Raw genomic sequence first — 12,769 nt, 5'->3', positions numbered from 1 at the left:
CTCTTCAAAAACATATTCACTAGGAAATGTTTCTGCCTTGATGTTGATCCACATCCACACACCACGTCCCTCTCCCAGTGTGCTGTGCGTCTCCCACCCCAGCAAGTCCACCCTGTGTTAGAACCTGAGGGTGCCTAGAGCAGTCTCACAAGCCAGCCTCCCTCCCCTCCCAGTGGCCAGAGCACAGGGGTATGGCTCAAGGCAGGGGAAAGGAGGCACTTAAACTGCATGCCCCACTTGGCTCTCAGAGGAGCATTCTGAAGATCCAGCAAATAACAGTAAATTTGTCCTTTCCTCTAACTGTGCCTGAATACCCGACTCTCTCAACGCCTCAGTTTAAGGTGGGGGAGAAGGTTCTTCCTGACCCTGCCAAGTTGGATGGGAAGTGGCTTTTCAGAAAAGGGGAACCTTTCCTGGGCCTGGCAGAGTATGGAAGACAAGTTTCCTTTGCTTCCCATCATTGTAGTGCTTGCCAAGGTCTCACTAAGATCTGTTTACTTATGAAGTTATGTTTGCATATGGGAACCATGGAAAAATGTTTTATCTTTGTTTCAGTTGTCTCCTGAAAGCTGGGATAAAGCCAGGCAGCTCATATTACCAGGTAAGAGGCATTCTTTTATAAAACAAAGTCATGTGCCTGTACTTTTTTTTTTTCAGCAGGAGTCAAGTCATTTCTAGAGAATAAATGATCTTTTTTTAATTGTATAGTTCTTTAAGGTTGTGCTTTATCTAAAAGTTTTCATGAGCTTAACAAGCGTGGGAGCTGTTGGAAGATGTTCTAGTGACTTATTAATGTATATAAGCTTTTTAATTTTTCAGATGACTGCCATAAAGGAAGCTCTCACAAGATTTTATGGTGTAACGCCGAAGATCCAATGTCTTCCTCCAGAAGAGGTAAAAACCCCAAACACAGACACATGCACACACACGCTCTCCCCAAACCCCTCAAAACAGAACAACAAACAAAAAAAACAACTTTTTTTTTTAAAGACCACTTTTTATCAAAAAACAAAAGCAAAAATAGAGTGAAAAATCTTCAGCAAGGTGAAACTTAGGTCTGGGCGTTCCTTGTGTATACAGCTTTTTGCAGATTAGATATTGCTCCATTCTTGGAACTGAGTTCAGAAAAACACTGCTTACAAACTGGCAGTGCTGAGTTCAGCTTATGTTACTGTTGCCACAGCCTTTTCTTAATGCAGAAATAGTGTTAGTGGAGGAAGCGTCCATTCTTTACCTAGTAACTTTGCCATTAGCATACTTACCCAGAAAGTGAGAGCACTGAGTTTTAAAGGTCTCTTTGTCTTAAAAGAGTTGAACCTGCATCTCCTGCATGAGTGCTGTAACCACCACACTAGAGGTATTGCTGTAGCTGAGTACTTTCCACTCCTCCTGCTAAAGCTTAATTGCCATGCAGCAAATTACTAGGACCAACAGGAGTGAGCTGAATGGAGCCAGTGACTGTTGGACTTGACGAGGGTACCGCCTCTCAATGGCAGTCTTCCCCTCACTGGGCATGGCTCATGCATTGTGCATTAAGAAGTTACTCAATAGACAGAATCTTTCAGAAATAAAGCAGTTCAGAGGCTTGTCTCTGAGGTTGTTCTCAAAATCCCCTACCTAAAGCAGTACAAAATTTTGAGCATCACTGTTCAGGATGACTGTAGTCTTTTCTTTTGAGCCAATGGTGTCTAAAATTTCCATTTCTTTCTACTTTTCCTTGCCAATGATTGTACTGTGAATCATGATGCAGTAGAGAATGTGGTACACAGAGACAGTGTGTTATAGCATAAAATACAGCTCATGATACCTGAACCATAAATACCTTTGAAGGAACAAAATAGTATTCTGAACAATTACATGGGTAGGCTGCATAGTTGTTTCTTTCCTTTTTGAGCTAGCTTACTTTGCTTTTATTCAAAAAGAAAGCAGAAAAACAAGCCCACAAGATAGCTTTCCCAATTACAAGTGGTTCCTTACTATCTCAGCTTGATAGAAGTGGTTTACTACAAATCACTTGACAAGAGTTATTGCCCATACACAGAAGACAATTTTATGAAAACTTGCCAAGATACAGTTGCTGTTGGAGTTTAATAGCTTGCGTGTTGCAGCTCATTTGCTTTATTAGTGCTCTGAGGTTTTTATACTCAGATGTTTCTTCACGTGAAAAAGAATTCTAGGTTACAATTATTTTTAAAACGTATTTTTGTTACTTTAAGCAACAGAGGAGTAGGAGTTGAATGTGGGTTGTACATTCACTCACCTCTTGATGTTGAAGAAATGCAGAGCTAACACAAACCCCAGTTGCCAGCTCTGTTCACTGTAGTTCTGCCATTGCTTTTGGTACAATGGGGATACTGCTCAAATGATGTGAAAGTAATTTACAGCTTGAATCTCCTGTGCTTAATAGCTGACACTAATGGGTAATAGAAAGGAAAAAGTATACCCCAGTTATTTAAAGATAGCCCTTTTCGGAGTTCCAGCCTTGTCGATGCCTGAAGTACATTATGGGGGTCCTTTGCTTAAAATGTATTACACACTTGCTGTATTGTTAGGTTTCTTTAAAAACAAACAAAAACAGCAGCAGCAGCAAACCCCAAAAAATACAAAAACCAAAACCAAAAAACCCAGCACCCACCACAGTTATTTTTGTCTTGTAGATATATTTTTGTTCTGCTTAGTGGTTTCAAAACCATTTTTCCACATGCACTTTGTCACACCTGAGCATTTTGGGGGATTTTCTATAATCTTCTTCCTCACATGAAAGGCTTCCATGCCTGCCTGCCTTATGGTCAATATTATTCTTCCTAGTCTGTCCTGTAGTCAAAAAATGACATTTCTGCTACTTTTGACAGCTTGCTCCTGTATTCTTTTCAGTAAAAGCTATAATAAATCCAAGTTCTTTTCTCCTTTTTGGAGAATTTTCTTTGCCCCAGTTCCTGTCCTGCTACAAACGAGTTGGTGAAATGTGGTTTTCAAGACACACATGCCCTTCAATATACAGAGAGTTCAGTCAGAGCTCATCATTAAGGTGAACAGCTTCTTTGTATTGTGCAGTTGAGATAAATGCGAAGATAATCTGTGTCACAGCATTTCATAATGAGACTAGTTAGGCAGATTTCCCAAATTGTTACTGAATTATGTTGTTGGAATGCATTTCCTTGTCTGCTTGCTCCTTAAAGACAAGTATATACTATAAGCTGTTCAGAATGGATGCCTCTGGTACTCAAGTCCTTCACGTTTTTCAGGTGGCAAATACACAAATAAGCACTACTGTATTCTATAGATAAGGCAATATATCTGAAAAATTGATTTATTTTTTTCTCCTTATCAAGCTGATCTCATCCCTCATTTTTCTAGGGTGAAAAAGCACAAACAATTGGTCAGATTGAATTCTGTTTCACCAAAGAACTGCAGCTGAGAAACTGCACGCTGAAGGGTGAATCCGACCTGACGCAGGCTGACTGGAAGCTTGGAACTGAGGAGCTGTCTGTCTGCAGTGATACTCTACCGACCTATTATCCTTCACAGGTCCAAGATAACAAATGAAGCCATAAAAGTTTGAAAAACTTTTTGAACAGCAACAAAACCCAAACCCTTAAGCATGATACTTTGGAAAGCAGTCTTGGCTTAGCAATATCACAAAGCCAAGTCCATATCACAGGCGTGCTGTGAAGATTTCTGCTGGAAAACACACTTTTGCCATTAAAGGAGAATGCTGAAGTATGGAATTGTGGCTCTGATATTGATGGGGTCAGAATCTGGTTTACAGCTTTACCTGGACTTTTTGGCTTGCTTATAGTTTGAATCAATGTTCAAAAGAGAACTGTGACTTCTTAGTTTCACTTGCAGTTAAGTCTGCCACTTTAGCCAGTTTTGGTTTTTCCAGTGAGTCAGGGAAATTAAGTCATTCTTTGTTTTGAAAGGATGCTTGTCTCTCTGAGATGAGATGACAATTTCTTGAGAAGAAAATATGGTAAACAAAAGAGCTTAGAGACCTGTCTGGAGATCCTTTTCCAGACATAATACCCACTGCCTTGCCTAAACTTGCTCTCCACAAGTGCCACGTCCTCTGAGGCATTAAACCTTTCCTCACTCAGAGATCACGGCAGACCAAAGATGACAACTTTTGTGTAACTTCTTAGTGAATGAAATAATGTTCACCAGGTTTTGGCACTTCTGCCTAAAATGACCCCAGCAAGACTGTATTTTTTAGCTTTACCTATTCTTTGATTTTTCTGCAGTAGCTCCATACAGTCTTGAAGAACAACCAATCTTAGAATTTACTTGCTAGTAAAGGAAAATGTTAGGCCCTAGAAATATGTTGTTACTAATTTTTTGTTGTGTTTGAACATTTAGCATTACCACACAAGTGTCAGTGCCTGCACTTTTATTTAAAAATGAGATTGTCATATAATCACTTTGTTCCAAGAAACAGTTTTTTATAGGTGAAACAGTAAATACTACAGGATTTTCAGTGAAAAGTACTAATGTTAGCAATAGTGCATGTCTATCCCATAATAATTAATAACATGCCACAAAGTTGGATGTTTCCAAAGGGGACCAAATTTGGATGACATCCTCTACACAGCGCTGTGTTGATACATCTCAAATTGTCTTTCTTTGAAAGACAATTGTGGTTCAAGGAACCATCTGTTAGAAGAATCTTAGTGTGAAAACATGAAATGCGGTATTAGGAACACATTTGATATGTCTGTTGGGGTTTAGAAACCATCACACTTACTCTTGTTTTTGACTGTCCCTGTTTCTCTACCACCTTTCATTTAAGGTTCTTTTACATTGGTGTTCCAGAATGCTGTCAGTTTTTTTCTTTAGAAACTTGGATATTTATTTATTTTAACAGCTAAGAAATTAGTATGATATTTCAGTAGAGCGAGGGCTTCTCTTTCAAAATTTGTATTCCTTTCCGAGAGGAGGAATATACTAAGGTATGCTAATACTATATTAGTATACTAATGGTAGTCAGATCTAGTGTTTTTATAGTAGCCATGGCATGTTCAGTTCATGTTGGACATGACCAGAAGAATCACAATTCTTCATTCTCCCATTTCTGCCATCTTCTAAGCAAGAAAAAGTAGGGAGACTGAAATAAAATGCTTGAAAAGACTAGAATGTACTTGGTTTTGTGGAATCTTTTTTGATATCACAAATATTTTTTTCCTTCTAATTACACAAAGTATCTTAGCCTAAAGAAAACAAACACTTGTTGGGGAAAAATGCATTTCCCTGCAAAGGAGCAGCCCAAGGCTCATGTACTTTTTTTAAACTCTCTCTCTATCTCTTTCTTAGAGGGTGCATAAGTTTTAAGTGGACTACATAGAGTGCAAGCAACTTAGAATGAACATTAATTAACAAATTCCATCATAAGTTTGTATTTTTTTTTTTAAAGAAGCAAGACTCACCTTTTCCTCAAAATTGTGCTATTTTTTAATGGTTTGGACTTTTTTGTCGTTTGGTGAAGTCCCTTGTTCTCCTTTTCCTTTCAAAGTTCTCCAAGTGCGGTGCCATATCCTTGCCTGGTAAGCTAGTCAGCAGTGAGGGAAGTGGAAACGGAGGTTGGTAACTACCACCATGATCTCATGAAGATCTTGCTCAGTGCTTTTCAGTCACCAATTTGGTTATGAACACAATCCTTAATTAGAACAATAGGCTTCTCAAGTCTCATCATAAATATTGCTACCTTGGATGAGCAGGTGCAGTATAAAAAATCCCATGAAATCTACAGCAACATGCTGTACTGTCAAATGAGTGATTGTTGGGTTTGCCTGTTTTTCTGCAGTTGTTTTAATTCCTTGGTCCTCTTCACAGTTAGAAGAAAAGTTCAAACTTGGAAGCAATGGTAGCATTGGTTCTTGCACAGACATATGCTTAATGGAAGCTCAAATCAATAGCCTGATTAATTTTTTTTAATTGCAGTATAAATTATATTTTCTTTTATAAAGCCAAATAATGCTTAGGGAGACAAAATATACAGTATGAGTTCTCTGCAGTTCAAGTGTAATGCATTAATTTAAACAAAGCCAACAACTGCAAATATGTAGCTTACAGGGCAGTGACACAGACACTAACGACCGTCACAGTGTGAGGCTCAAAGGTAAAGCTGACTCTTGCCAAGTAGAGTCAGTAGGTACAGACGAGTCAGAAATGACCAATCTCTGCAGTGGAGTAGGTAGTGTGGCTTCCATCTGTTTTTCAACCTCATCTTCAAATGCAAGAAATGTGAGGGAGATAAGTTTAAAAGCTTTGAGGAGAAACGAGCATAATCGCAAATGAGAGAGAGAGGAAGGGAGGGAGGCAGCAAAGTCAGCAGCATGTGAAACAACTACCTGCAACTGTGTAAAAAATGACTGATGAATGCTAAGTCAAGCGTGGCTAAAAATAACCTCGCAGACTCTGAAGTCCTGAGGTATGGCATTTGCCTTAACAAAACCACACCCTAATTCTTTTTATTGTAACAGCATTATTACACATTAAATATTTTAATTTGCTATGATTAATTTAGTAGTAGTAGCAATAAAACATTATATATGACTACTGTTGCTTGGTTTTTGACAATCCCACCTGCCTAACTTCCAGGAACATAAAAATGTCTTTTAAAAGTTACTGACTGATGTTTATGCAGAGAAGTACCAAGACACTATAAAGTTTTAATTGATACATTTAAGGGATGCTTTAAGGGCTATGACTGGATGTGGGCAACCAGGAGAGCAGATGAATGAAGGGTAGCACCAGTTCAGACCAAAGATTATGTCCAGGTCTTTATGTTCTCTGTAGCAACTGCTTGCAGCCACTTACCAGCCTTGGCAATTGCTTTCCATCAGAACGTATATAATTTCAAGAGTTGGATTAACACAATTTAAATATGAGATGTAAACAAAGGTATATTGGGAGCCTTAAAAATCACTTCAGTTCTGAAGTGCCACTCACTCCCTTAAGCAAAATAAAATTGATCAGCCTTGAAGAATCGACGCAGCCTGGGGAAGATGGAGGCTGTATTCTTTTCTGCATCATTAAATAAATTAACTAAATCCCAGCAGGGGAGTTGTTTGTGCAGTCTTGGTGCTTTAAAACACTAGTCAACTCCACAAAGGGACTTTGCTTGTTTATACCCTTTGTCCGTGTGCTCTCATGCAAAATGCATAAGCATCCCTTGGCATGTAGGTTAGAGCACGGGTTGCCTGTCCCCTTCCCAAGGACAGCCCCTCTTCCTAGACCCTGGGCAGGTTCTTGTCTCTCTCCTTGGCCTGTACTGAGCCTTTCTCAGCTGCACAGGAGCCCAGCTTCAGCCCAGTTTACAGCACAGTGGAAATACAAGATTGGAAAAAGCAGCCTCTGCTCAGTTTGTTTAGGTAGCTACCCGTGTGTGTGTATACTGCGCTTAAGGCCACGTCTGTCTCTCCCCACCAGCAGCAGCTGAGCTGCCACTGCCAGCAGGAACAGGAGATGGGAGAAGCAGAGAGGACCTGTCCCCATCGCTCCTGCTCTTGGTGGGGCAGCCACCGGTTGCCGTTGCCCAGCTGATAGGCAAAGCTGCCTCTGCGGGCTGAAGTGGAGGTGGCGTCGGCCTCTGTCGTGTCCCCACCCGGCACCTTCAGCGGCTGGCAAGTGCTGGTCTGTGCCACTGGCCCCAGCCGCTGCCCGTCAGAAAGAAAAAAGTGGTGGCGGGCTTGCAGTGCCCACGCAGGGTGGCAATACAGTGCAAATTAAGTCCCAGAAATGTGGACAGCCTAGGTATCTGCAGCAGCAAAGCAGCAGGTGCTGGCTTCTACAGTGGGGAAGGGGGATTTTCACAGGGATGGGTTCTTCAGTTTGGGCACCTCAATTCTGTTGTGGTTGTGCTTCAGGCAGCTGTGCTCTGTTTGGATCTGGCTCTGAGCACCATTAAGCCAAGGCCATAGAAGGTTAACAGCACTGCTAACAATATTATTGCTGCCTGATGGTGGTACTGATGATACAAAGGGAAAATGTCAGGACTTTGCAAGTCACTTTCCCAGGAACAGAGCAATCGATGATGAGGAATTTATTGTATTTATTCTAAATTCAGACTGTCTTGCTGCTCAGGCAGCTTCTTTCACAGGGCTCACTGCACGCCATCCCTTCCTGTGCGTAAGCATGCCCCGCTCCACAAACTGCAGATCACCCAGAGTTGATACAATTCATTTTAGAAGGGAGTTTAATTTCTTGTGCTCTGGAGAATAAGAGCTTTAGTATATGGGCTAGGTGAGACCTGATGTGGGAGATGGGCAGATTCTTTTATGTTTATGTGCTGTGATCTTCATTATTCCGTACCCCAAAGTACACTGGAGCATCACAGCTTGGGTGAAGATTAGATAGACCTCAAGAGCAGCCAAGCCCAACCGTGCCCACAGATTGGTGGTATGGATCCTATCAAGATATTCAGCATGAAAATCACAGCGCTGACATTCAGACACAGTATTCAGTTTGAAAAACTGATGTTTCAGTAATCTTTTATAGAAAAGAAGCTAAAATGGCCATATTTGATCAGAAAATTCTTAAGCAAGCTGAAGAATACCATGATGCTGTCTGTAAGAAATACTTCTGAGTACAGCCTCACCAAAACCAGGCTGTTCGCTTAAGATTTTTCTATAGCTCACACAATTGTTTGCGTTAGAGACCCACGCTCTGCATGTAAATCAGAGAAGATGAGCCAAAACAAAACTAGCAAGAACTAAAAGCACAGCAGTTGCCCTGTAATAATTACAATCTCTATAAACAAGCGCGATGCATCCCAGCAGGTACCTGCCATTAGATCATTTACTTCTGCTCAGTATTGCTGAGTAAAACTTGCTGCTGTCAGCTTTGGAGAGAGGCTTCTGTCTTTCCAGAGTGCTCAGCTGAGGGTGGAAAAGCTGCGCATACGTCCAAGCAGAGGCTGGAAGAGCTGTCGCATCGCCCGAGTGCTGTTGGTTTAGCCCATCAGCCTTCCAGAGATCCACCTCCCTCACCAAGATTGCATAGGCTGGGTTATGTTCACGAAGGTTATATGTGTCCAGCTGACTTGCACATTCAGTTCCCTGTGCCAGCTGTTGAGGGTTGTGTTCAAAAGAATATTATGCAAGGACTGTCCCTCCTCGTAAACCCTGTTGTGCAGGTATTTGCCAAATGCCTGGGGCACGCATTTATCAAGGATTTATTAGCCAGGAGGCTGGCTGACTGAAGTGGGAACCGCTTTCTTGTCCCTGGTCTCTCAGATGTTCGGGGCTTACGATGCTGGTATCCTACTGAGGTAGTCACTTTATTCACAGCAGCTGGCCCTGCCTTATTTATCCTCCAGCCCCTGGATATCTGAAGAGATTTCAGTTTCCCAGCTTCAGTGGTGTTCAGCGAGCAGCTTGTCATTTGTGAAGCCTGCTGCAGGATGATCACTGTAACAAAATAGCTCTGGGACACAAACTACCCTGTCATTTCCAATCCCTCATGTTTTCTCTTCAATTCGCTTTATTATCCTCAGCGACCTGAGGGATGAACGGACCGTGCGCATTGATCTCGCTGTTTAACCAAACCGTTCATGAAGGCATGGATATCGTAGCAGAGAAAAATCTCTTAAATCTCAGGGACAAAATACACTCAAAATAAACACCATGTTTTCCCCTTTCTTTCTCCCCCTCTACTATTGTTTTGAGAGATTCTGACTGCAAGGGTCACTGGAGGCCTGGAGGAAGGTAGGCATACCGATAGATAGCTTTTTATCCTTTATTGGTTATCCTTTTGGCACTTGTTTTTTGGCATATCTGACTGATAACAGGCTTGCAGTCACACTCACACCTGACCAAGAACAATGTCTGAAAAACTAATTTAAAAAGATGGCAAAAATGGATATTCATTCATTCAGTTAACAGTCGGGGGCCTCCATTACGACTTAAGCAGAGATATGGCGCAGATAGCCTGGTCCGTGGGGCAGGTGGGAGAACAGGGAAATCGGAGTGTCTCTGCCACTACCCCCCACGAGTGAAATTCAACTTGAAATCTGATGACAATTTTAAGTCCCACACAAATTAAGTTAAGACTTCCATGCACTTGCTGTCTGCAGAAGGGCATTTCGTCCTCCCTAGCCCAGGACGTGTAATTAAAGTCTAAATGCTTAAAAATATCGTGGCTTTTGGAGGCAATTAGAACATCCAGTCCCTACAGTGGAATTGAAACCCTGGTTTAAGCAGCTGAGCTGGCATGGTGGGAACTATGTGGGACGACTAATGCAATAGTTAGACTAAGTCTTAAACCCAGCTCCTTCCCAGGGTGGCAAGGGGACATGCCCAGCTGCACGGGGGCAGCCCTCACTAAGCCTTTTGGGATAAACCGGATGCGGCACGCCTGGCAGGAGCCCAGATAGCACTGGTTAGTGTAAATACACATTGCTGGGTCGTGTGGCACAGTCGCAGTCCTCCAGTCCTGGCCAGGCAGGAGTGCATTGGGTGCCGAACTCCTCCTCCTCACCCGGATGGACCATCCTCAGCAGCACATCGCCGAGTGCCTGGGGAACGTCAGAATAAAATGGTGAGAGTGAGGACCTCACAGGAGTAGGTGCCAGGTGAACCAGAGTTTCCCAAGATCAGATTTTGATTTGCATGCCTAAATTCCCCCAGATCTCACAAGAAGCACACAGGCTTTTTTTCCTCAGTCTCTTAAAATTTGATAAGCAGTGTTTCTGCGCATTTCACCTTCTCCAGCTGAATACTGCTAGAAGCCACCGGTGGTCAGTGGTGGAAATTTTAATTACTGGAAGTTTGTTTTATAAACCACAGAGAGCCAGATGGAGGCAATTCCATAATCCTGAAATATAAATAATGTATTATTTAATACAGATTCTGAAGTCCCTTCAGGCTTGCAAATCAGCCAGTTAATAGCTTTTCGTTTTAGACGTACTGAACACTGTAATAACCTGATGTCATTTGGAACATGGTGATTAAGTATTCAGTTTACAAGACAAATTGAGACTCATTACAGTCAGTCAGGGAGGAATTACATGAACCTAAATTGCAGGTATTTATCACAGATTCTCAAAAGAATATTTTACTAGCTGTTTTGAAAGAAAAAGCTGCTGCTTTGTTATTCTGCAAAAGTACTGCCTTCTTTATAAAGACCTTCTAATGAGATCTTTTTAAAATCCTAATGTTTTATGGTAATCCGACTGCACTATGTCATCATAGGTCATTGTGAAATTAGATAGTGAGTGTGACAAATATATCTTATACTGGAAATTTCTTAGCAATCTATTTGAAATTTTTGCCTTTGTGATGACTAGAACGAGAGAAAGCTTTACTTTAGATAATTCAGTAGGAACTGATTCAGCAGCCAGTGACTTCCAGTACACTGATGAGGAAAGAAGGAAAAAAACAAAACAAAACAAAACAAAAAAAACCCAACAGCAAGACAAAGTAATATTTGACATGCTTAGTTTGTCATGTTTGCTTAACTTGGAAAATGTTGGGAATCTTCCAGTAATTTAGAGCTCAGTGACATAAGTAATACAAAGTACACTTAGTTAAATACACACAGATTCAATTTTTTATGATTGCAATTTTTAATTATTTCAATTCCACCCATCTCTGTAAGTTTAGTACTATATTTATCTTTTTTATGAGATTGCCTAAGCTGTAATAAGGCTGCCAAAAGCCAATTACCAATATTGGGCTAATACTAATACATTGTAGCAGAGGAATTGGAATAAAATGATTTCCATTTAGCCAAGGATTTCAGAGTGAAATATTAAGTAGGATCATGACTAGATTTAGAGAAAGAAAACCAGGCTGAGGCTGCTTTTCAGAGACTTGCTTAACATTTTTTTCCCCTGAAATTCTTTACAGCACAGGAGCCCAATGCTATTGGCTCCAGCTATAGCACTAGGGGCTCCTATCGCTTTAAGGTAAAGTTTTATTATTGGTTGAACAAATCACAGTCAGACTCTGCTAATCAATAACATTCGCATCACAAACCACTTACAGTAAAGCTCCTGGTTTAACTCCCTGCTTTCAGTAACAGCATGTTTCTATTCTAGGTGATTTGGCATTATTCATATTTAGACTGAGAGTTTGTGTTTCATACTCACTCTTTGTGAAGATACAATTTACATGAGCATTCCCTGAAATGTCACAGTCAACTTCATTTTCATTAAGAAACGTTGGTATTCCAAGACAACTGGAATTTGTATTCTAATAACAGAGCAGAAAGGTTTGCAGAGAAAAGCATGTTAGTTAAGTAGTTTTGCCTTAGAAAAGAAGTTACATTTCCGTAGGAAGAAGGGAGTAGTTTTGTCTTCATTTTCTTTATTCCACAGAGAGAATTAGATATAAGGGCTCTGAGACAGTGAGCATGCCTTGATGCAGCCTGTCTCTGCCAGACAGTTTATTACCAAATTTTATTCTGGACTTTATATATTTACTGGAATTATCTGCCACGTGACCTGCTCTCAGAAGCATTTCAGGGTAGTTTATAAAATAGAGAAAATTGTACAGTTGGTGTCATTATGTGAGACAATAAGCAGTTCCAGATTCTGCAAGTTGTGATTTTTTTTGAAACGGTTTAGTTTTCAGAAACCTTTTCCAGTCTGTCAGGTGGAAAGTGAGATTTGATCAGAAGAGGAGATCATCAAAACAGCTGAAATGCCAACTGTGTCCAGGTTGGACAAACAGCTGATTTGTTCCAGGACTCATCAAGAATATTTCTGAATGTTGCTCACACTGTAGTCATTGGCTACATTTTTGATTTCTGTCCTGGAAGAACAACTTCCCAA

The 12,769-nt window shown here is 40.9% G+C and overlaps 1 protein-coding gene across 3 annotated transcripts in view; it reads left to right on the top strand.

Annotated features, from left to right (window-relative positions):
* Nucleotides 1–6,550, top strand: part of RNASET2 (ribonuclease T2) — a 30,592-nt gene extending 24,042 nt beyond the window's left edge. For all 3 annotated transcript variants that reach the window (XM_075748565.1, XM_075748566.1, XM_075748568.1), the window contains exons 8-10: nt 556–601; nt 820–894; nt 3,358–6,550. In XM_075748565.1, coding sequence (XP_075604680.1) covers nt 556–601; nt 820–894; nt 3,358–3,546 — 310 coding nt within the window. In that variant the 3' untranslated portion in view covers nt 3,547–6,550. The remainder of the gene's footprint in view (nt 1–555; nt 602–819; nt 895–3,357) is intronic.
* The last annotated feature ends 6,219 nt before the right edge of the window (nt 6,551–12,769 follow it).

This window comes from Balearica regulorum, chromosome 3 (genome assembly GCF_011004875.1).
Source record: "Balearica regulorum gibbericeps isolate bBalReg1 chromosome 3, bBalReg1.pri, whole genome shotgun sequence".
In the NCBI taxonomy this organism is placed as follows: Eukaryota; Metazoa; Chordata; class Aves; order Gruiformes; family Gruidae; genus Balearica; species Balearica regulorum.
Note: the sequence above shows the minus strand (reverse complement) of the source record. Positions and strands in the feature narration are given on the sequence as shown.